The sequence below is a fragment of the Ranitomeya variabilis genome, chromosome 4, assembly GCF_051348905.1.
Source record: "Ranitomeya variabilis isolate aRanVar5 chromosome 4, aRanVar5.hap1, whole genome shotgun sequence".
Classification (NCBI taxonomy): domain Eukaryota; kingdom Metazoa; phylum Chordata; class Amphibia; order Anura; family Dendrobatidae; genus Ranitomeya; species Ranitomeya variabilis.
This window is the reverse complement of record NC_135235.1, coordinates 111,714,398-111,739,928: the sequence shown is the minus strand read 5'-3', so window position 1 is coordinate 111,739,928 and position 25,531 is coordinate 111,714,398. Positions and strand designations below refer to the sequence as shown.

The 25,531-nt window shown below is 44.1% G+C and overlaps 1 protein-coding gene across 1 annotated transcript; it reads left to right on the top strand.

Moving 5' to 3' along the window:
* The first annotated feature begins 23,090 nt into the window (after positions 1-23,090).
* DDIT4 (DNA damage inducible transcript 4) lies at positions 23,091-25,313 on the top strand. The gene is made up of 3 exons (XM_077259127.1): positions 23,091-23,259; positions 23,697-23,911; positions 24,033-25,313. The coding sequence occupies exons 2-3, from the start codon at positions 23,737-23,739 to the stop codon at positions 24,524-24,526; spliced, it is 669 nt and encodes a 222-aa protein (XP_077115242.1). The 5' UTR covers positions 23,091-23,259; positions 23,697-23,736; the 3' UTR covers positions 24,527-25,313.
* The last annotated feature ends 218 nt before the right edge of the window (positions 25,314-25,531 follow it).

Sequence of the window (25,531 nt, the reverse complement as noted above, 5' to 3'; positions counted from 1 at the left end):
TGGCATGTTTGAAGGCAGAAGGGGAGGTACCAGAAGTTAGTGATAGGTTGAAGAGATGGGTTAGGGATGGGATTAGTGTGATGGTGAGGTTGGGGAGGAGGTGGGATGGGATGGGGTCAAGTTGTGAGGTGTGATTTGGAGAGAAGATGAGCAAGCTCCCCTTCAGAGATTTTGGAGAGTGAAGTTATGGGGTTTGGGCATTGGTCTCTCATACAAAGGGGTTGTGGTGGTTGGACAACAAAGACTTGCCTTGTTTGGTCTATCTTATTTTTGAAGTGCGTGGCAAAGTCCTCGGCAACGATGAAGGAACTCGGAGGGGGCATTGGTGGGCAGAGGAGGGAGTTAAAAGTGTTGAACAACTGTTTGGGGTTGTGGGATAAGGAAGATACGAGGGTTGTGAAGTAGGCCTGTTTGGCAGAGGTGAGAGCTGATTTGAATGCCAGTGTTGCTTGTTTGAGTGCAGTGAAATCATCTTTCGAATGCGAATGCGTTTTCTTCCAACGCCGTTCTGCAATTCTGGATACTTGCCGAAGCTTTTTAGTGATGTTATTGTGCCAGGGTTGTCTATTGGTTTGTCACACTCTGCTATGCATGACAGGGGAGACCGTGTCAATAGCAGATGCAAGACTGGCATTGTAGAAAGCAGTGGCAGTGTCTATGTCATGGAGTGAGGATATAGAGGACAGTGGTAGGATAGAGTCAGAGAGTGTGTGGGTGTCTAGGTGTGTGAGGTTCCTGCGTGGGTGCGCATGGTGCTGGACATGGGTGACAGGTGAGGAGGACAGGGATGAGAAAGTGAGTAGATGGTGGTCAGATAGAGGAAGAGGGGAGGTTGTGAAGTTAGATAGGGAGCATAAACGGGTGAAGTGTTATGACCCCAATGGCAGAGGGTCTCAAAAGTACATACCAAGTCTGCAAACACAAAAAAACAGCTCATAGGGCAGTGGTAACTGGGCTGATCATATATCTAATCCTAGCACCACAAATAGCAGCAGCCGGGGAACGTGCCTACGTTGGTTCTAGACGTCTCGCGCCAGCCGGAGAACTAACTAACCCTAGAAGGGAAAAGATAGACCTTTCTTGCCTCCAGAGAAAAGACCCCAAAAGTTGGATACAAGCCCCCAACAAATAATAACGGTGAGGTAAGGAGAAAAGACAAACGTAAGAATGAACTAGATATTTAGCAAAGAGAGGCCCACTGACTAATAGCAGAATATAGTAAGATGACTTATATGGTCAGCAAAAACCCTATCAAAATTTCCACGCTGGATATTCAAGAACCCCCGAACCGTCTAACGGCCCGGGGGGAGAACACCAGCCCCCTAGAGCTTCCAGCAAAATCAGGAATCACATTTAGTACAAGCTGGACAAAAAATAATAGCAAAGCAAATAACCAAAAAACAAGGGAGCAGGACTTAGCTTAATTTTGCAAGATCCAAGACCAGCAGACAGGAGCAAACAGAAAGGAACTGATTACAACGATGCCAGGCACTGGACTGAGAAACCAGGAAGTTTATATAGCAACACCCCTGGACTAACGACCCAGGTGGGTGCCAAACTGAGGAAAGACAATCCCAGAGTCATATCGCTAGTGACCACAAGAGGGAGCCAAAAAAGTCTAATTCACAACAGTACCCCCCCTTTAAGGAGGGGTCACCGAACCCTCACCAAGACCACCAGGGCGATCAGGATGAGCAGCGTGAAAGGCACGAACTAAATCGGCCGCATGCACATCAGAGGCAACCACCCAGGAATTATCCTCCTGACCATAGCCCTTCCACTTGACCAGATACTGAAGCCTCCGCCTGGAGAGACGAGAATCCAAGATCTTCTCCACCTCGCCCTCAACCAACACCGGAGCAGGAGGCTCAACAGAAGGAACCACAGGTACAACGTACCGCCGCAACAAAAACCTATGGAACACGTTGTGAATGGCAAATGACACCGGAAGATCCAAGCGAAAGGACACAGGATTAAGGATTTCCAATATCTTGTAAGGACCGATGAAGCGAGGCTTAAATTTAGGAGAGGAGACCTTCATAGGAACAAATCGAGAAGACAGCCATACCAAATCCCCAACACGAAGTCGGGGACCCACACCGTGGCGGCGGTTGGCAAAACGCTGAGCCTTCTCCTGTGACAACTTCAAGTTGTCCACCACATGATTCCAGATCCGCTGCAACCTATCCACCACGGAATCTACCCCAGGACAGTCAGAAGGCTCCACATGTCCCGAGGAAAAACGAGGATGGAAACCAGAGTTGCAAAAAAATGGCGAAACCAAAGTAGCGGAACTAGCCCGATTATTAAGGGCAAACTCAGCCAACGGCAAGAAGGTCACCCAATCATCCTGATCTGCAGAAACAAAACACCTCAAATAAGCCTCCAGAGTCTGATTAGTTCGCTCCGTTTGTCCATTAGTCTGAGGATGAAAGGCAGACGAAAACGACAAATCAATGCCCATCTTAGCACAAAAGGATCGCCAGAACCTGGAAACAAACTGGGATCCTCTGTCAGACACAATATTCTCAGGAATGCCGTGTAAACGAACCACATTCTGAAAGAACAAAGGAACCAGATCGGAAGAGGAAGGCAGCTTAGGCAAAGATACCAAATGGACCATCTTGGAAAAGTGATCACATACCACCCAGATGACAGACATGCCCTGAGACACCGGAAGATCTGAAATGAAATCCATGGAAATGTGTGTCCAAGGCCTCTTCGGGACAGGCAAGGGCAAGAGCAACCCGCTGGCACGAGAACAGCAAGGCTTAGCTCGAGCACAAGTCCCACAGGACTGCACAAATGACCGTACATCCCGTGACAAGGAAGGCCACCAAAAGGACCTAGCCACCAGATCTCTGGTGCCAAAAATTCCCGGATGCCCTGCCAACACCGAGGAATGAACCTCGGAAATGACTCTGCTGGTCCACTTATCAGGAACAAACAGTCTGTCAGGTGGACAAGAGTCAGGTCTACCAGCCTGAAATCTCTGCAACACACGTCGCAAATCCGGAGAAATGGCTGACAGGATAACTCCCTCTTTGAGAATACCAACTGGTTCTGCGACTCCAGGAGAGTCAGGCACAAAGCTCCTTGAAAGAGCATCAGCCTTCACATTCTTTGAACCTGGTAAATACGAGACCACAAAGTCAAAACGGGAGAAAAACAATGACCAGCGGGCCTGTCTAGGATTCAGGCGTTTAGCAGACTCGAGATACATCAGATTTTTGTGATCAGTCAAGACCACCACACGATGCTTAGCACCCTCGAGCCAATGACGCCACTCCTCAAATGCCCACTTCATGGCTAACAACTCCCGATTGCCAACATCATAATTCCGCTCAGCAGGCGAAAACTTCCTAGAGAAAAAAGCACATGGTCTCATTACAGAGCAACCAGGGCCTCTCTGCGACAAAACGGCCCCTGCCCCAATCTCAGAAGCATCCACTTCAACCTGAAAGGGAAGTGAGACATCAGGCTGGCACAAAACAGGCGCCGAAGTAAACCGGCGCTTCAACTCTTGAAAGGCTTCCACGGCTGCAGGAGCCCAGTTAGCAACATCAGAACCTTTCTTGGTCATATCCGTCAAAGGTTTAACGCTAGAAAAATTAGCGATAAAACGACGGTAGAAGTTAGCAAAACCCAAGAACTTCTGAAGACTCTTAACTGACGTGGGTTGAGTCCAATCATGAATAGCTCGGACCTTGACTGGGTCCATCTCCACCGCAGAAGGGGAAAAAATAAAACCCAAAAAGGGAACCTTCTGTACTCCAAAGAGACACTTTGAGCCCTTAACAAACAAAGCATTCTCACGCAAAACCTGAAACACCATCCTGACCTGCTCTACATGCGAGTCCCAATCATCAGAAAAAAACAGAATATCATCCAGATAAACAATCATAAATTTATCCAGATACTTCCGGAAAATATCATGCATAAAGGACTGAAACACTGAAGGAGCATTAGAGAGCCCGAAAGGCATCACCAAGTACTCAAAATGACCTTCGGGCGTATTAAATGCAGTTTTCCATTCATCTCCTTGCTTAATGCGCACGAGGTTGTACGCACCACGAAGATCTATCTTGGTGAACCACTTGGCACCTTTAATCCGGGCAAACAAGTCCGACAACAGAGGCAAAGGATACTGAAATTTAACAGTGATTTTATTCAGAAGCCGATAGTCAATACAAGGTCTCAAAGATCCGTCCTTCTTGGCCACAAAAAAGAATCCCGCACCAAGAGGGGAAGAGGATGGACGGATATGCCCCTTCTCCAGAGATTCCTTAATATACGAACGCATTGCGGTATGCTCAGGTACAGACAGATTAAATAATCTTCCCTTAGGAAATTTACTACCTGGAATCAAATCTATAGCGCAGTCACAGTCCCTATGAGGAGGAAGAGCACTGGACCTGGACTTGCTGAATACATCCTGGTAATCAGACAAATACTCAGGAACTTCCGAAGGAGTAGAGGAAGCAATAGACACCGGCGGGGAATCACCATGAATTCCCTGACAGCCCCAACTTGACACAGACATTGCCTTCCAATCCAAAACTGGATTATGGGTCTGTAACCATGGCAGACCCAAAACGACCAAATCATGCATTTTATGCAGAACAAGAAAACGAATCACCTCCCGATGTTCAGGAGTCATGCACATGGTTACCTGTGTCCAAAACTGCGGTTTATTTTCCGCCAATGGCGTAGCATCAATATCTCTAAGAGGGATAGGATTTACCAACGGCTCAAGAACAAAACCACAGCGCCTGGCAAACGACAGATCCATAAGACTCAGGGCAGCACCTGAATCCACAAACGCCATAACAGGGTAGGAGGACAATGAGCAAATTAAAGTTACAGACAAAATAAATTTAGGTTGCAAATTACCAATGGCGACAGGACTAACAACCCTAGTTAGGCGTTTAGAGCATGCTGATATAACATGTGTAGAATCACCACAGTAAAAACACAACCCATTCTGACGTCTATGATTTTTCTGTTCATTTCTAGTCTGAATTCTACCACATTGCATTAAATCAGGTGTTTGTTCAGACAACACCACTAGAGGATTCGCGGCTTTGCGCTCCCGCAAACGCCGGTCAATTTGAATAGCCAGCGCCATGGAATCATTCAGACCTGTAGGAATGGAAAAACCCACCATCACATTCTTAATGGCTTCAGAAAGGCCATTTCTGAAATTTGCGGCCAGAGCACACTCATTCCACTGAGTAAGCACGGACCATTTCCGAAATTTTTGGCAATACACTTCAGCTTCATCCTGACCCTGAGAAATAGCCAGCAAGGCTTTTTCTGCCTGAATTTCAAGATTGGGTTCCTCGTAAAGCAATCCGAGCGCCAGAAAAAACGCATCAATATTTGCCAATGCCGGATCTCCTGGCGCTAGCGAGAAGGCCCAATCCTGAGGGTCGCCCCGTAAGAAAGAGATAACAATTTTTACTTGCTGAGCTGAGTCTCCAGATGAACGGGGTCTCAGAGATAGAAACAATTTACAATTATTCCTGAAATTCCTAAACTTAAATCGGTCTCCAGAGAACAGTTCAGGAATAGGTATTTTAGGTTCAGACATTGGACTACTGGTAACAAAATCTTGTATGCCCTGCACACGAGCAGCAAGCTGATCCACACTTGTAATCAAAGTCTGGACATTCATGTCTGCAGCAAGCACAAGCCACTCAGAGGTAAAGGGGAGGAAAAAAGAGAGGAAAGAAAAAAAAAAAAAAAAAAACTCAGACTTTCCTTTCTTGTAATCCCACTTCTGCAATGCATTAAACATTCAACCTTGGCCTGGCATACTGTTATGACCCCAATGGCAGAGGGTCTCAAAAGTACATACCAAGTCTGCAAACACAAAAAAACAGCTCATAGGGCAGTGGTAACTGGGCTGATCATATATCTAATCCTAGCACCACAAATAGCAGCAGCCGGGGAACGTGCCTACGTTGGTTCTAGACGTCTCGCGCCAGCCGGAGAACTAACTAACCCTAGAAGGGAAAAGATAGACCTTTCTTGCCTCCAGAGAAAAGACCCCAAAAGTTGGATACAAGCCCCCAACAAATAATAACGGTGAGGTAAGGAGAAAAGACAAACGTAAGAATGAACTAGATATTTAGCAAAGAGAGGCCCACTGACTAATAGCAGAATATAGTAAGATGACTTATATGGTCAGCAAAAACCCTATCAAAATTTCCACGCTGGATATTCAAGAACCCCCGAACCGTCTAACGGCCCGGGGGGAGAACACCAGCCCCCTAGAGCTTCCAGCAAAATCAGGAATCACATTTAGTACAAGCTGGACAAAAAATAATAGCAAAGCAAATAACCAAAAAACAAGGGAGCAGGACTTAGCTTAATTTTGCAAGATCCAAGACCAGCAGACAGGAGCAAACAGAAAGGAACTGATTACAACGATGCCAGGCACTGGACTGAGAAACCAGGAAGTTTATATAGCAACACCCCTGGACTAACGACCCAGGTGGGTGCCAAACTGAGGAAAGACAATCCCAGAGTCATATCACTAGTGACCACAAGAGGGAGCCAAAAAAGTCTAATTCACAACAGTGAAGACCAGGTCTAATGTGTGTCCGTCTGTGTGGGTGGCTGAGGAGGACCACTGAGTAAGTCCAAAGGATGAAGGGACAGGAGTTTGGAAGCTGCTGACTGGTGGGTGTCAATGGGGATGTTGAAGTCACCCATGATGATGGTGGGAATGTCAGCAGGCAGAAAGTGAAAGAGCCAGGTAGAGAATTGGTCAATAAAGGCAGTGGTCGGGCCCGGAGGTCAGTATATGATGGACATTTGGAGGTTGTAGGGGGAGTAGATGCGGACAGAGTGGACTTCAAAAGAGGGGAGGATAAGGGAGGGTAGAGGTGGGATTGGGTTAAAGGTACAGTTGGAAGAAAGGAGAAGGCCCACTCCTCCACCATGTTTGTTGCCAGGGCGAGGAGTGTGAGTGAAGTGGAGGCCACCGTAACATAGTGCAGCAGGGGAGGCTGTATCAGAGGGTGTCAGCCATGTTTCGGTGATGCCCAGAAAGAAAAGATTACGAGAGGTAAAGAGGTCGTGAATCACGTGGAGTTTATTGAAGATGGAGCAGGCATTCCATAATGATCCAGAGGGAGGGTGCAGGGGGGTGGGCATCATGGGCACAGATTTGAGGTGGGCAAGATTTTGGGTGTTTATATTGGGTTGGGAATGATAGGAGGGGGTAGCAATAGGAGGTATGAGCTGTGGGGGCCCAGGGTTGGGAGATATGTCACCAGCAGTGAGGAGAAGCAGAGAGAGACAGAGCAGGCGGAGGAGAGTGGGCGGCTTGTTTTGTGTTTTATAAGGAGAGATCTGAGGTTGAGGAGCAGGTCAGCAGAGGAGGTCAGGTGGGGAGGCAAGAGGAAAGGAGAGATTATTGCACCCATAAAGTATGATGCCAGCAGAAGTGCCCGACAAGCACATCATGATACCCCCAACAGTGAACTCCTCCACAGTACCCTCCACATGCACAATATGATCATAGAATGTTAGAGTTGGAAGGAACCTCCAGGGTAATCATGTCCAACCTCTTGCTCAATGCAGGATTCACTAAACCATCTCCGACAGATGTCTGTCCAACCTCTCTTTGAAGACTTCCATTGAAGCAGAACTCACCACCTCTCGTGGCAGCCTGTTCCACTCATTGATCACCCTCACTGTCAAATTTTTTTTTTCCAATATCTAATCTGTATCTTCTCCCTTTCCATTGCTTCTCCTGTTTCCATGTGTATGATGACCCTACTGTATCCCACCCCAAACATAGTATCATCCCCAAGCTGTCACTCCCACACACCTCTCCATGCAGTATAATGGGTCTACACAGTTTCTTGGCCCCCAGACCTCACCACTCTTTATAATGGCCCCCACTAGCTCTTCAAACAGTTTAATAGCCCTCAAAAGGTCATCCACACAAAATGATAGACCGCACACAAACCTTCACACTATATAATTGCTTGCATAAAGTATAATTGCCACCATATAGCTGTCCATAAAGTATAAAGGCTCGCACAAAGCCCTTCAAATATTATTATAGCCCTCCATATAGAATAATAGGCCCCATAGTCCTCCATAATGTATACTGCATCCAGAATCCTCCATATAGTATACTGCACCCCATAGTTCTACATAGAGTATAATGCAGTCCCCATAGTCCTCCATATAGTATAATGCATCCTCATAGTCTTCCATATAGAGTAATACACTCCCCATAGTCCTCCTTAGAGTATAATGCACTCCCCATAGTCCTCCATATAGTATAATGCACTCCCAATAGTCCTCCATGTAGTATAATGCACTCCCCATAGTCCTCCATATAGTATAATGCTCTCCCCATAGTCCTCCATATAGTATAATGCATCCCAAAGTCCTCCATTTAGTATAATGCATCCTCAAAGTCTTCCATATAGAATAATACACTCCCCATAGTCCTCCATAGAGTATAATGCACTCCCCATAGTCCTCCATATAGTATAATGCATCCCATAGTCTTCCATTTAGTATAATGCATCCTCATTGTCCTCCATATAGAATAATACACTCCCCATAGTCATCCATATAGTATAATGCACTCCCAATAGTCCTCAATGTAGTATAATTCACTCCCCATAGTCCTCCATATAGTATAATGCACTCTCCATAGTCCTCCATATAGTATAATGCACTCCCCATAGTCCTGCATTTAGTATAATGCATCCTCATAGTCCTAAATATAGAATAATACACTCCCCATAGTCCTCCATATAGTATAATGCACTTCTCATAGTCCTCCATATAGTATAATGCACCATCAGCCGATGCTCCCTCTTTCATTATCGCTTGCATCCTGGATGCTGATACAGTTGAATTTGCGATGACAGATGAAGGCGGCGGTGCCGGCATTGGCATCGGGGACTGCAGCTCACAGGCCCCATAGCAGCCGCATGGCTTGCAAACCACGGGCAGTACACCACTGGAAGAGGTGGCTTTATAAAATACTCAGGGATAGTCTAATACATGAGCTCTGATACAATATTTGATCCCTCCTTGTTTGGTGTGAATACCTGGCAGCGGCCACTAAAGAGCCTATGAGACTGTGGTGTTCCACTCCAATCCATTCTCTGTTTACGTCTGGTCACTGCTGGAAGTGATAACAGCAGAAGTTATTCTGATAATCTATCCTCATTGATATAAGACTAACATCCTCCGTAATTCACACGTTCCATTTCTGTCTCTAGGAATTCTCCTGTGCTGCGCCAGTTTTCAGGAATGCACTACCCTGAATGATCCAATTAATACCTAGCCCTAACTTTTTTAAACATGCTTTTTAAAACACATCTCTTTAGACAGGCCTATCACCAAACATCACTAATCTAACGCTCCCTTGTACCCTGGTCCTAAATTTTCCTTAGAATCTTGTCCCTGCTCCTATCCTTCATGCACCCAATAGCTCTTGGTAACTGTACTTAGATACTGGCCGGTGACCGGATCATGCAGCATTATATCAGAACCCCTACTTTTTATTATTATGAAGGCTGGACCGAAGATAACAAGTACGTTCTACCTATTGTGTCCCCTGATTTCCTTTTAGATAATATCTTGTGAGCAGGACCCTCGCTCCTCCTGTAACTGCCGAACTATGTGTTATTTGGTAATGACTTTATTGTCTGTATATGTCCCTGCTTAATTGTAAAGCTCTGCAGAATATATGCCGCTATATAAATGAAATTGATCAATACAGAAGTAATACACAAGCTCTGTAATGTTTAATAAAATACATTTAGGTTGCCCCTTGGCTGCTGAGCTGTTATTGTCTGCCCTGACAATGGGATGACTTCATAGAAGTAATTATGAGATATTCACTTTCAGTATAAACATTGCCCTAAACTATGATTTGTAATTAAAACATGTTTGCTTCAAAACCTGTCGGCTCAGCTGCCTGTTTCCAGAGAGGAGCGGTACATTTAATAGCTGGGATTATCAGGCTCAGAGCAGTACACATCCCTCTATGATAGCTGCAGACCAGCCCTGCTGACTGTTAGATGGCACCATTACATAATACTGCATGCTCACAATACACACTGGGATTACCGGAGGCTGCATTACCTAACTTCTGGCAGGGAGCAGTATTACATAATGGCATAGATAATGAAAAATCTGTCTTTACCTCTTCTCAAGGTCATAGGGCTTGTGCTTACTTCACTGACGAATCTTGGGGATCATGACTTGGGGCAGGATTTGTTTGCATATTTTTCATCCATAAAACTACGTTACATATATTAGGAGTATCAAACAAAGAAACTATAGGAGAGAAGAAGCGCACATAGGTTCTTATCCGACAATTTCAGAATCTGTTATTCAGAAAACTGCTCACCTGGTGCCCCTTTCATAGGGCATGTAAATGTCAACTGCCGCAGATCCACAGGTCAGGTCAAAGATTGACCATATCAGGAACCATACAAAGGATTTTTGTGGATATTGTCCACGCTGCTGAACAAATGGAAATCCGGGCGTATTAATGAAAAAGAAAATATCATCACTCTCGCCTACCGTGGAAACTTTCAAAAAGAACCTGAAGACCTACCTCTTCCGACAAGCCTACAACCTGCAGTAACCACCGATCGACCAAACCACTGCACGACCAGCTCTGCCCTCACCTACTGTATCCTCACCCATCCCTTGTAGATTGTGAGCCCTTGCGGCAGGGTCCTCTCTCCTCCTGTACCAGTCGTGACTTGTATTGATTAAGATTATTGTACTTGTCTTTTATTTCGTATACTCCTCCTCACATGTAAAGCTCCATGGAATAAATGGCGCTATAATAATAATAAATAATAATGTGTGTGGTATTTCCTGAAGAAGAAGTCATATATAGACTTCAAAACGAGTTGAATAAAACCACCATTTCTTTTCATCAATACGTCTGGATTTCCATTTGTTCAGCAGCGTGGACAATATCCACAAAAATACTAGGAGTGTCAGATCAATTTTATTTGGATCTACGAGATATGTAAAAGGACACCCTGACTGCTCCACAACTTCGTGTGCTGTATGTGTTTTTCACAAACCCATAGACTTGTATTGGCCCTTGTCATCTGTGCTGCCGGAAAAAAATGGACACGTGCGTAGTTGTGTAGGTTATAATGGGTACGTGAGGTTAAACAAATGGATACTACACGTACTGGAAACACGGATGGGCGAAGAAGGCCTAAGGGTCTACTCGAACCGACCGGAGACATTAAATGACTTAACTACAAGATTTATATACCTACTCAAAATAAGTGAATAAACCAAATGGAAACAAAAATATATATAAAAGATATAACTTTTATTAAGTCATAATGTTAAAATATAAGAAGCAATAAAAACATATGCAGGGTGAAGGGAAACCAATGACCCATATAAGGAAACCGCTGCACAAAAGTATTGGTAATTGATATAATGACTCAGTAGTATAAGGATAAAATGGGAACTTCCATACATATAGCCTGTTATATTTGTAAATAAGGACATTCATTTGTGTAAAAAAAAACCCATAAATATTGACATAAAAAAGCAGGCATAAAAAACAAGGAAGTGTAAGAAAATGATGTATATCAGTAGTCAGTACCCCGCGGATCCTATGACTCCAACGTACGTTTCGCCTAGTGGCTCTCTCAAGGAGTATGGATTAAGTATAAGATTGTAAAAATATTTTTTCACCTACATCTTTCTCTTTGCATTTACGTTTTTATCTCTTATTGAATTTCATCAATCACAAGACGAAAATATAAGATAAAAAAATAATACTTATATATACTGATATATGTGCTTAATGTTGGTATACACATACTGTATATACATGGAATGTGTCAAGTTTACAATCACCATAGATTCATAATAGATTTAATGTCTTATATGTTTTGTAAAAATGTATAGAACCCTGTATAAAGATCTGCTTCAGTGGAGACCTGGAAGTAAGCGATGCCCAGGTGGAGCACAGCAGCTCCCTACATTGCTTAGAGGCTGCTGCTGAGCTCTGCAGTACATTCACTGGTACAGGAGATAACAGCAGTGCTGTGAGCCCTCTCGGGCAGGGTCCTCTCTCCTACTGTACCAGTCGTGACTTGTATTGTTTAAGATTATTGTACATGTTTTTATTATGTATACCCCTCCTCACATGTAAAGCTCCATGGAATAAATGGCGCTATAATAATAAATAATAATAATAATGTACGGGGCCTCTGCATTCAACCCCATGTATATCACTTAGTTTTGGCCCCTGCCAGAACAGTTTTCAGCTGATTGTTGGGGTGGCAGGTGATGGATCCTCACCGATCTCAGATTGATGATTTATCCCACTCCTAGAGCAATGGGGCAGATTTACTAGTCCTGTCTAATATTTACGCTGGTGCATTTACATTGCCTGATTATAATGTTTCCTGATAATTTTCCAGTTGAAATAGGCTGCTAATCACCCTACAAATTAGCAAAACACTTGCTTCAAAATCTCGGCAACACATAGTCCTGTGTAAAAAGGATGTATGCTGGCGAGAAAGCCTATACGCATAGTATGATGTATTAGCGATCGCTTTGTGTGAACTGCAGGCGAGTTCGGACTTTCTAAACAAGTTATTAATTGCCGCCGATCGGCAAACAGCTCATCCATGATCATATTAATGGCTGCAGGTCGTGCAGTCCAAACAAACTTAGAATGGACAGTGTGAAAATGCTCCATATTTATCACAGATTGATGCTGACATTTACCTCCAAGAGTCACCTCCTTATTGAGTGAGCTAAAACACTTCATAATTGTGATGCAAGGCAGAATTTAAAGGGAGCCTGACAGCTGCCCAGACTCCTAACCTGCCACAATATATGTATACCAACCTTTCCCGACGTTTTATCAAATTAGTGGTTGACTAGTCGGGGGTGGGGTGTTGATAACACCAGAGTAGACTAATCCTCCCTTTAATCATGTAAGCCCACCTCTGTAGGTGTGAGCGACATGATTTGGAAGAGCAGTCACTACAGCCCCAGAGCAAATATGACGCTTGTGTGCAACATTCTCCCTCTCTAGGAACACACGGCACTAATAATAATAATAATTTGTATTTATATAGCGCCAACATATTCCGCAGCACTTTACAATTAAGCGGGGACATGTACAGACAATAAGTTCAATACAAGTTAAGAAAATTTAAACAGTGACATTAGGAGTGAGGTCCCTGCTCGCGAGCTTACAATCTACAAGGAAATGGGGGGGACACAATAGGTGAAAAGTGCTTGTTATTTCAGGTCTGGCAATTATAATAAATAGGGATTTTCATACAAAGCTGCATGATCCGGTCATCAGCCGTGTGTTTAAGTGCAATAGTCAAGTATCAAGTGCAGTTATCGTGTGCATGGAGGGTGTGGAGACAGATGAATAGTAGGGTGCAGATTCAGAATAATATTTGGAAGGAGGGAACAGGACAAAGTTAGGTTACTGAGTAGTTGATGTGGTAGGCTTGTTGGAAGAGATGGGTTTTCAAAGCGCGCTTGAATAGGTCGGGGCTAGGTATCAGTCTGATCGTCTGGGGAAGTACATTCCAGAGAGCTGGCGCAGCACGAGAGAAGTCTTGGAGATGGAGGTGCGAGGTTCGGATTATGGGGGATGTTAGGCCTCTTTCACATTTCCGTCGGCCCGACGTACCGACGGACGTTGTGCAAAATAGTGCACAACGTGGGCAGCGGATGCAGTTTTCCGAAGCCCATTATGAAGTCCGGGGAGGAGTTGGAAATGGTGGATCCGACGGACAAAAAAAAGTTCCCTTGAACATTTTTTGTCATGAAGGACCACAAAAACACGACGCATCCGTTGCATGATGGATGCGACGTGTGGCCATCCGTCGCAGTCCGTCGTCAATAAAAGTCAATGGTAAAAAAATGCATCCTGCGGGCACATTTGCAGGATCCGATTTTTACCAAAACGACGGATTGCGACGGATGGCAAAAAACGGAAAGTTGAAAGAGGCCTTAGTCAGCACTGAATCTGTGTGTACATCCTCGGCTGCATCAGTGCATTGCACATGCCCAAGGAGGCTGCAGTGATGCCAGACTCTTACAGTCATGGAGGAGCTATGTTTTTACTGGTCGGAAACGTCAATGTAAATATGGTTATCATATCAGGGGAGGTGGCACAAGAAGAGTAGCGATGGGTGGGCCAGCGGGTGGGCAAATGGGAGGTCGAATGGAGGGATGGGAGGTTGGACGGGCCCCATACACCAGTGATGGCAGTAATGCCCTGATAGTGGCCCTGATGCCCATCACTGTGCCCGTTTCAAAGTAAAATGAATCCTTTATGCCCTCTAGATAGTAAAACTGACCTCTTGAAAATATTAAAACTGACCTCTAGAAAATATTAACGCCCTATACAAGTGCCCTATAAAATAGTGCCCACATTTTTCCCCGTAGAAAGTAATAATGCCCTTGTGTGTCCCTTAGACAGTCCCAGTACTCTGAGAGCACCTATAACAATAAGAGCCCATTTAACATTTAATAATGTCCCGAGTCTCACAATCCTCCTCACAGCTCTGCTATGCACAGTATGATGGACCCACCACTCCCACTTTCACAATGTGAAGTTACCAGAGCTCTCCACTACACAGTAAGATGTCTACACAGCTCCCCTCTATATAGTAGGATGTCTCCATAGCTCCCCTATACACAGTATAATGAGCCTACAGGTCTCCTAATCACAATATGATGTCCCTATATAATCATAATCTTTATATAGCGCTAACATATTCCACAGCGCTTTACAGTTTTGCACACATTTATCATCTAAATTCCACATCAGTATGTCTTTGGAATGTGGGAGGAAACCGGAGAACCCGGAGGAAACCCACGCAAACACGGGGAGAACATACAAACACCTTGCAGATGCTGTCCAAGGTGGGATTAGAACCCAGGACTCCAGCGCTGCAAGGCTGCAGTGCTAACCACTGCGCCACCGTGCTGACCCCTTTACACAGTATGTTGGACCCACAGCTCTCCTCTATACAGCATGATGTTCCCACAGCATCCCTATGCACAATATGATGGTTCCACAAACACCTGTATATAGTTTGATGCCCCGCAGCTCCCCTCTGCATAATATGATGTCTCCATAGCTCCCCTATACACAGTATGATGCAACCATAGCTTTCCTATACATGGTATAATGCTCCCCAAACTGTACGATGACCCAACAGTAGTCCCCTTACTGTATGATGGGCACTACAGTACCCCCCACACTGTATGGTGGCCCTACAGTAGTCCCTATACTGAATAATGACCCCCACTCTGCATAATGTCCCTTTAATCGTCCCCATACTGTATAATGGTCCCTTAATAGTTCCCACACTGTATAATGGCCCCTTAGTAGTCCTCACCCTATTTGATGGCAACTACACTGTATGATGGCTCACACACTGTACAATGGCCTCACAGTAGCACCCACACTGTATCGTGTCCCCACTCTGTACGAAGGCTGCACATTAGTTCCCACATTGTATGATGCTCCCACAGTAGTCCTCAAACTGTATGTTGGCCTCAGCAATAGTCCCCAAACTGTATGATGGCCCCATTAGTAGCTCCGACTCTGTATGATGGCCCTTAGTAGCCCTCATGCTGTATCATTACCTCCTGAGTAGACCCCACTATGCATCAAGGCCGCCTTAGTTGTACCAACACTGTATCATGGCACCCTTAGAAGCCCCCATCCTGTATGATGGCCCCCTTAGTAGCCTCCACTCTGTATGAGGGTTGCCTTAGTAGGGCCCATTATATATGAGGACCCCTTAATAACCCCCCTGAGCAAGCGGGGGGCCCACTCACTGTCGGAGACACCGACATGCTATGGGGCCCGTGAGCTGAGGACCTGGTGCCAGCGAGGGCACTGGCACCGGAGCCAACCATGCTTTAAACTGTTTGCAATACTTACCTCTCTGCGTTCCCCACTGGCCGCAAGTCCTAGCTCTCTCCCGCGTCTAGTGAGTCAGTGACGCCTCAGGGCAGAGGGCGTGATGACGTCACTACAGCGCTCCTTCTGTCCTGAGCAGTACAGAGAGGCAGAAATCGCTGAAAAGACAGGACCTACAGCCAGCGAGAAAAAGTATTTGATTTTTTTAATGTATGGAGCATTATAGGGGCTCATACTGTATGGGGCATTATATGGGGTCCATTCTGTTTGGAGTATTATATGGGATCCATTCTGTACGGATCTAAATTTAGGGCCCATACTGTACAGAGATATACACTCACCAGCCACTTTATTAGGTACACCTGTCCAACTTCTTGTTAACACTTAATTTCTAATCAGCCAATCACATGGCGGCAACTCAGTGCATTTAGGCATGTAGACATGGTCAAGACAATCTCCTGCAGTTCAAACCGAGCATTAGTATGGGGAAGAAAGGTGATTTGAGTGCCTTTGAACGTGGCATGGTTGTTGGTGCCAGAAGGGCTGGTCTGAGTATTTCAGAAACTGCTGATCTACTGGGATTTTCACGCACAACCATCTCTAGGGTTTACAGAGAATGGTCCGAAAAAGAAAAAAAATCCAGTGAGCGGCAGTTCTGTGGGCGGAAATGCCTTGTTGATGCCAGAGGTCAGAGGAGAATGGGCAGACTGGTTCGAGCTGATAGAAAGGCAACAGTGACTCAAATCACCACCCGTTACAACCAAGGTAGGCCTAAGAGCATCTCTGAACGCACAGTGCGTCGAACTTTGAGACAGATGGGCTACAGCAGCAGAAGACCACACCGGGTACCACTCCTTTCAGCTAAGAACAGGAAACTGAGGCTACAATTTGTACAAGCTCATCGAAATTGGACAGTAGAAGATTGGAAAAACGTTGCTTGGTCTGATGAGTCTCGATTTCTGCTGCGACATTCGGATGGTAGGGTCAGAATTTGGCGTAAACAACATGAAAGCATGGATCCATCCTGCCTTGTATGGAGCATCTTTGGGATGTGCAGCCGACAAATCTGCGGCAACTGTGTGATGCCATCATGTCAATATGGACCAAAATCTCTGAGGAATGCTTCCAGCACCTTGTTGAATCTATGCCACGAAGAATTGAGGCAGTTCTGAAGGCAAAAAGGGGTCCAACCCGTTACTAGCATGGTGTACCTAATAAAGTGGCCGGTGAGTGTATAGGACCCATACTGTATAGAGTATTATATGGGTCCCACACTGTATGGATCAATATATGGGGTCCATTCTGTATGGAGCAATATATTGTACCCATTATTCTGTATGGATCATTATATGGGGCCCATACTGTATGGAGCAATATATGGGGTCCATTATACTGTAAGGAGCATTATAAGGGGCCCATTATTCTGCATAGAGCATTATATAGGGCCCATTATTATGTATAGCAGAGGTGTCAAACTGCATTCCTCGAGGGCCGCCAACAGGTCATGTTTTCAGGATTTCCTTGTATTGCACAGGTGATAATTTAATCACCTGCACAGAATGATTCCAGCACCTTGTGGAATGCTAAGGAAATCCTGAAAACATGACCTGTTGGCGGCCCTCGGGGAATGCAGTTTGACACCTCTGATGTATAGAGCATTATATGGGGCCAATTATTCTGTATGGAGCATTATATGGGGCCATTTCTGTGTGGAGCATTATATGGGGCCCATACTGTATGAAGCAATATATGGCACCTATTCTGCATATAGCATTACATGAGGCTCATTCTGTATGAAGCATTATATGGGGTCCATTATTCTGTATGGAGAATTATATGGGATCCGTTATTCTATATGGAGCAATATATGGAGTTCATTACACTGCATGGAGCAATATATGAGGCTCATTATACTGAATGGAGCACTATTTGAGGTTCATTATTCAGCAATATATGGGGCTCATTTTCTGTATGGGGAAATATATGGGGCTCATTATACTGTATGGAGCTATATATGGGGCTCATTTCCTATGTGGAGCAATATATGGGGCTCATACCGTATAGAGCAATGTATGGGGCTCACTATACTGTATGGAATAATATATGGGGCTCTTTATACTGTATGGAAGACTAAGTAGTGCTTATAATACTCTATGGAGGACTATGTGGTACCCATAATACTGTATGTAGTACTATGACAAAGCAAAAAAATTAAGTACACATGCAGCACATAAACGCATGTTCACATTGGCCATAAAACATATAAAACCTACAAGAGAAAAAAATGAGCAAAAACCCTGCTATAAATAAGTAAAAAGCAAAAAGTGCATCTAAATAACACAGAGTTTTTAGTAATACTGTTTTTGATCAAAAATAGCATAAAAGCCATCCCATCACGACAAGGTAACTCTGATCGGGACAGTCCTACGTTGTTTAATATTAAAAACCTTACCATGTGTCAATGATGACCTCAGTGTGAATAAGGGCAGACAGCAGGACTGGGCCCAACCAGTAGAACACCAGCCTGGGGGAGCTTTATATACAATCTCCAGCTCAATAATTCAATAATACAAAGAAAAAACACAAAAATTGAGCTTGACTTAAGTTGGTACACATGCAGCACATAAACGCATGTTCACATTGGCCATAAAACATATAAAACCTACAAGATAAAAAAAAAAGTTTATGGCCAATGTGAACATGCGTTTATGTGCTGCATGTGTACCAACTTAAGTCAAGCTCAATTTTTGTGTTTTTTCTTTATATTATTACATTCTGTGCAAGCCGGGGTGTGGCCACCCTTTTCTGAGCTGGAGATTGTATGTAAAGCTGCCCCAGGCTGGGGTTCTACTGGTTGGGCCCAGTCCTGTTGTCTGCCCTAATTCACACTTAGGTCAACATTGACGCATGGTAAGGTTTTTAATATTAGACAGTGTAGGACTGTCCTGATCAGAGTTGTCTTGTTGTGGTGGGATGGCTTTTATGCTATTTTTGATCAAAAACAGTATTAGTAAAAACTCTGTGTTATTTAGGCAGGGTTCACATTACGTTACGGTCGTCCGTTAGACAGACTACGTTACACCGCGGCATAAACGCAGTGTAACGTAGTCCGTTACGGCAGCCATTACTTCCTAAGTTGGACGCATCGCTAGCGCACACCCACAATGGGCGTGCGCTAGGGATGTGCCATCATTGACTGACGGACCCTGAGACGCGGGCTGCAGCGTTTCTGGGTCCGTCACTGCTAGCACAGATAGAGCTAGCAGATGCTCTATCTGCGCTAGCGTGCTGCCATACCGGCACTTGCGTTTACAGCAGCCCGTTACCGTATGTGTTGAACGGGCTGCTGTAAACGCAATGTGAACCCAGCCTTAGATGCACTTTTTGCTTTTTACTTATTTACAGCAGAGTTTTTGCTCATTTTTTTTCTCTTGTAGGTTTTGTATGTAGTACTATGTGGTGCTTATATTACTGTATGGAGGACTATGTGATGCCCATAATAACTTATGACGGACTATGTGGTGCCCATAATACTGTGTGGAGGACCATGTGATGCTTATAATACCGTATGACGGACTATGTGGTGCCCATAATACTATATGGAGGACTATGTGGTGCCCATAATACTGTATGGAAGACTATACTGTGCCCATAATACTGTATGGAAGACTATATTGTGCCCATAATACTGTATGAAGACTATGAAGTGCCTATAATACAGTCTGGAGGACAATGTGTTGCCCATAATACAGTATGAAGGACTATATGGTGCCCATAATACTGTTTGGAGGACTATGTGGCACCCATAATACTGTATGGAGCATTATATGGTGCCCATACTGTATGGGGCATTATACAGGGTCAATTATTCTGTATGGAGCAATATATGAAGCCCATTCTGTATGGAGCAATATATGGGGCCCATTCTGTATAGAGCATTATCTGGGTCCCATTCTGTATAGAGCGTTATATGGGTCTCATACTGTATGGATCAAAATACGGGGTCCATTATACTGTATGGAGCATTATATGGGGCCCATTTTTCTGTATAGAGCATTATATGGGGCCAATTATTCTGTATGGAGCATTATATAGGGCCAATTCTGTTTGGAGTATTATATGGGGCCCATATTGCATGAAGCATTATATGGGGCCCATTATATATGGAGCATTATATGGGATCCATTATTCTGTATGTATCAATATATTGAGTCCATTATTCTGCATGGAGCATTTATGGGGCTTATTACACTGTATGGAGCAATATATGGGGCTCATTATATTGTATGAAGCACTATTTTTAAGGCTCATTATTCAGCAATATATGGGACTCATTATACTACATGGAGCAATATATGGGGCTCATTATACTGTATGGAGCAATATATGGGGCTCATTATACTGTATGGAAGACTAAGTAGTGCTTATAATACTCTATGGAGGACTATGTGGTGCCCATAATACTGTATGGAGGACTATGTGGTGCCCATAATACTGTATGGAAGACTATGTGGTGCCCATAAAACTGTATGGAAGACTATGTGGTGCCCATAATACTGTATGGAGGACTATACGGTCCAGTCTAAAATGAAACCTTTTGAATCCCCCCAGGGCTGGCAGGATTCGCCAGTTTCTGAGCTGTTGTAGAATTTACAATAGATATCACTCATGTACTGTAAGAAGTAAGTCAAATCTTTGGCATTGTACTACACCTATATTTCTCTGCTGTATCTGTGCATCATGAATCATGGTATATGTTAAAGTGGACCACTGAGACTCTTCACCCAGGGCCCACGAAAACCTGGAGCCGGCCCTGAGTGCCCCCTTAGTACTCACCCCGGTGAGTCCAGCGGCAGCCAGGTCCCGGTCATCATTGCATCGGGACTTTGACACCCTTTGCTTGTCGAGACGTGATCATGTCGCTCCACCGGGACCTGCTGTTCTGCAGCCTGCAGGCCTAAAATGACCTGCGACTTATAGAATGGAGAGCGGTAGTGCAGGGAGACAGTCTGCTTGTTCTACTGTAGAGCTGAACTGCATTGGCGGCACTCCGGGTGGGACCCTCCAGCAGTTATGCCACTGAGTGCAACAAGTTAGCGAAAGTGAACTATAACAATACTATGAAGTAAAATTCATTTGAAAATCTGCTGCAAAAGCTCAAAACCATAAATCCACTGCATTGCCTCATGCTGACTGGCTGTTAATATCCAGATGACTGGGAGTCAGATTTAAGGCATTTTGCCTGATGTAATCTATGCTGTTGATTTCCAGTAGACTGTGCTGGAATGTGAGATCATGCTGCAGCAATCCTGATGCAATGGCACTGTGTGGTTACAGTGAGGGAGGTACAGTTTGTATTACAACCGCTAGGGGCAGCAGAGGACACGAATGATTTCCAGCTGTTATGATACGTGCAGAACAGTCTGCTGCCCGCGCTCCCATAAGCCCAGTAATGTAGTCTCCTAGCCCTGGGGCAAAGGGGCATCATATGCACAGCACAACTATGCTCATCATATGATATAGCACGTATCATCTTATAAACACCACTTATAGTGATAAGAATAAATACGATCACAAATATAGCATTTATCTATTCATTTAGTCACACTTAAAAAAAAATATATATATATATACATACATACACACACTCCAAAGACATACCGCTAGGGAGTTTAGCTTGTGAGCCCCAAATGGAACCATGATGATGATGTCTGTACAGCGCTGTGGAATATGATGCTGCTATATAGGTAAAGCATAATAAAAAAAATATAAAAAATAGAATAATTTATCGTATATATATGATATATTTTTATACAATCATATATGTAAATATATATATATTTATTTTTTTCCCTAAAATATACAATCGCAAATAAATGCTCATGAATGGCTATGCACCATCATGGTGAGCAGGCAATGATGTTTCAGCCACAGGCTATGGGGCAGGTAGATTTCTATACTTACTGTACATGTGATGTGCAGAGAATTGCAGCTTAGAATCCTTAGGGGATCCCTTGGTACACTGTACATGAAGGAGCTGCAGCATCCGCACTGTGTGAACAGGCTCTTTAGGAGCATAAATAATAATGGCTAATGGTTTAGCTATGAAAAGTGAGTTAGCTGAGACTACAGGGATGAGGACCGCTTCACCAGGTTACATGGCATCGTCCATGTGCTCTTCCATGTACTTCAGGCTCTGGCCCTTGTCACCTACAGACAGGCTGAGCATGAGGGTCCTCCTCGGTCCAGCATTGGGGCCACATGTCACAGGCAGCGATCTCCATAGGCTGAGCTGTTTATGTTGATGTTTTGATGCAATGTTCTTATGACACTAATTGTTATATTATCATTTTCTATAGGTCTAATGAACAATGGGTTTGTACAGTGCAACTTCATTTTTTACATATTTATTAAGTAAATGTACAATGTAACTGAGAGTACTGAGAACAATATTGTGTACAGGACCTGCAGCTCTACCATGGATCCATCATCACTGGTATCCCATGCACCGTCCTGACCCAGCCAAACAAATGCAGGTGGTCCTAGCTGTGGACAGACTAATGCAGCAATCGTCCGATCGTCTGTAGATCGGTGCAGGAGGCTCTGCCATACCCGATCGTGAAGTGCAAACATTCTGCTCTATACACAGAGATCGTTTGATCACTTTCTAGAAACTTCCATCATTCTCTGTAGCGATCAGTACATCAAGTAACTGCAGTGTTGATGCCCGAGAAAAACAACATGTTGATCGGCTGCGAGCATTAGGGGGAGGGACGGAGGCTTGGTCCTGCAAGAAAGAAAAACAAGAGTACAAAGCAATGCAGCAGAGAGGCGAGCAGAGCGCAGAAATGAGAACTGGAGGCTTTGTCTGAAGCCGCCCCCTCCTCCCTCCTCCTCCCTCCATCCCTCCATCCCCCCTCCCTCCTCCTCCCTCCTGCAATAAACACTCTCCCTTTAACGCAGACAGCTGTAAGCGGCGAGTAACCGGGCAGGATAGAACGTTGTGAACGTGCGCTGAATTCTCATTGGGCCGCACAAGGAATAGGGGCGTGGATAGAACGTTCGGTCAGGTCGAGCCTCCGCTTTGTGGGCGGGGCCAGAATCAGTCCTGTATATAAGCGGCCGGGCAAGCGAGAAAGGTGCCAGTGCCAGGGATGGTAGCCCGCACCGGTGCGCACAGCAGTGTAGCCTTGCGACTGCCAGCGCACAGTTTTAGCACTTAAATCAATATTTATTTCGTATTCTTTTATTTCATACGTTAGTTTCTTCGCTTCATCAAGCCTTTTACCTGTCTCTTCACACCCAGCACTGTAAGTATCACTTTCCATAGTTCCATTCACTGCTGTTTACTGTTGTCTTTAGCTGTAAAATGAATGACTCGGACCTGCATGTACTTTATTTTGTATCATGATGGTAGTTGGAATAGTCTGATCTTTAGTTTTGTGACAAATTGGCCACTGACCACTGCTGCAGAGTCTGCAGAACATCACTGGTTCCCCATTAAATGAATCAGTGACCCCATGAGATATGACTTGTCTAGGATCTCCGCTGCCGTACAATTCTCATTGGATCTAGTTTCACACATTTTGGAGTCATTTAATAACTGGTGATGTACCCAGAGTTTCCACACTAGATGATCAGCGCTGTCCTCTGGCTTTTAGGAAACCTCCAGCTGTTTTATTGGATCTGTGATGCAATGATCCCATCCTGCAGTAATTGACAGAATTGTGTTTTTTCTTCTTTGCAGTGATTCCTTGTTTTTGTCCAAGCTCTCCAAAGCATCAGTCATGCCTGCCAGGGGTGGTATCATCTATTCTATTCCTAGGGCTCTGCCATCACCAATCCTTGAAGAACCCCAAGACCTGTGGAATGGGAAGTGCGTGGACTTGTCTGACAGATGTTCCAGCCTTCCCAATTCGGACTGTGAATCCCTTTCGAGTAGCGGCTCATTCTCTGAATGCGGTACGTTGTTTTTTATTTTTCTTCTTAATATTTTGATCTATTGTCACTGTAACCTTTTTTGTATAAAGCAGATTGTTTTAGTTTTTTTGAGACTAATGTTGAATTCTTTCTTCTATTCTAGACTTTGATGACTCTGATAACTCTGATAAGATTTCCATACCAGATTCTGAACTGCTCTGTGACCCTGAAGGAGAACAATTGTGTCCCAATGTTCTCAAAATGATAAAGAGAAGCCTGAACAATGTAAACATTAATTCTCTGAGATGTTCCAAATTCCTCCTCCCTGATGATCTTCTTTGCCATTTGGGTCAAGAACTGATGCACCTGGCCTACACGGAGCCTTGCGGTCTCAGGGGTGCCTTTATTGACGTTTGTGTGGAGCAGGGCAAGAAATGCCACACGGTGGCACAGCTAGAAGTGGATCCGTCTGTGGTACCTACTTTCCACATCACCATCCTGCTTAAACTTGACTCTAGGTTATGGCCTAGAATCCAAGGTCTTTTTAGCACTAAACCGGTCCCTGGGTCTGGGCTGTCGATGAAACTCAGCCCTGGGTTTAAGGTTCTGAAAAAGAAACTGTACAGTTCTGAAGAACTTGTAATTGAAGAATGTTAATATTTTATGTGGAAAAAAAATGAATGAAATGTCTGTAACACGGGCCATTGCAATCACATGAAGGCTTAAAGGGGTATTTCACAATTGCTGACTGAGGGAACCTTTTTAGGTTGTTAATGTTTCCAAAACATTTTGTTTTTTTGACCCCCTGTGTTGCCAGATTACTGCCATTTTCCTGTCTTGTCTGGCTGCATATGGGCTCACATTTCCACTGCCAAGTTTAGTCGACGATATTTACATTGCATGAATTTCTGCACTAATAATGAAATGATCATGTACATGGTGAAGTTTTATTATAACTTCTTGTATCATCTTTTTGTTTTTTTCCTATGGGGTTTAGAGCACCTAGCTGTGACTATACATTTGCAGTGTAGGCACACAAGTATTGAAGGTTAGCATTAAGTGCACTGGGAGAAATGCAATTATTTTTTATTTTTTATTTTCTATATGCTTTGGCAGCTGGTCTGCACTAAACGTGTTTTAGCTCTACCTCTCATAGAGGATGACTTCTCAAAACTGAAAAGTACCGTTTAGTTTTGGGACCAAGGTTGTATTTCTTTTTTGCTCCTCTCACTACTGATTCATTGGCAGCTAGAAGAGGTTCTGTTATGTAGCTCTACTGCAGTAAACAGTATGTGACAAGCATTAGTATTCATTTCAATAGTGTTTTGTATTCTGACATGCTGCTTTAATAACGTTTACAAAAATATATATACTTGATGTTCAAGTGCAAATCCACACAATGTGCCTTTTTTTACCTTTCTAATAAACAATATGAAAATATTAATATGTCCTTGTTTTTTACTTGAATGAATGGTTCATTATATAAACTAACTTTTCATCATTGAGGTTTTTGTCCTAAATTATATTTAACTCCGCACATAGACTTGTTGATAAGGTCACATGCACGGAGCTGTTTTTACATCTCCTGCTGGATAATATTCACATTTAATCTCACATAAGGTCTAACTGCCATACAGTAGTGTTAGATAAAATAATACCAAG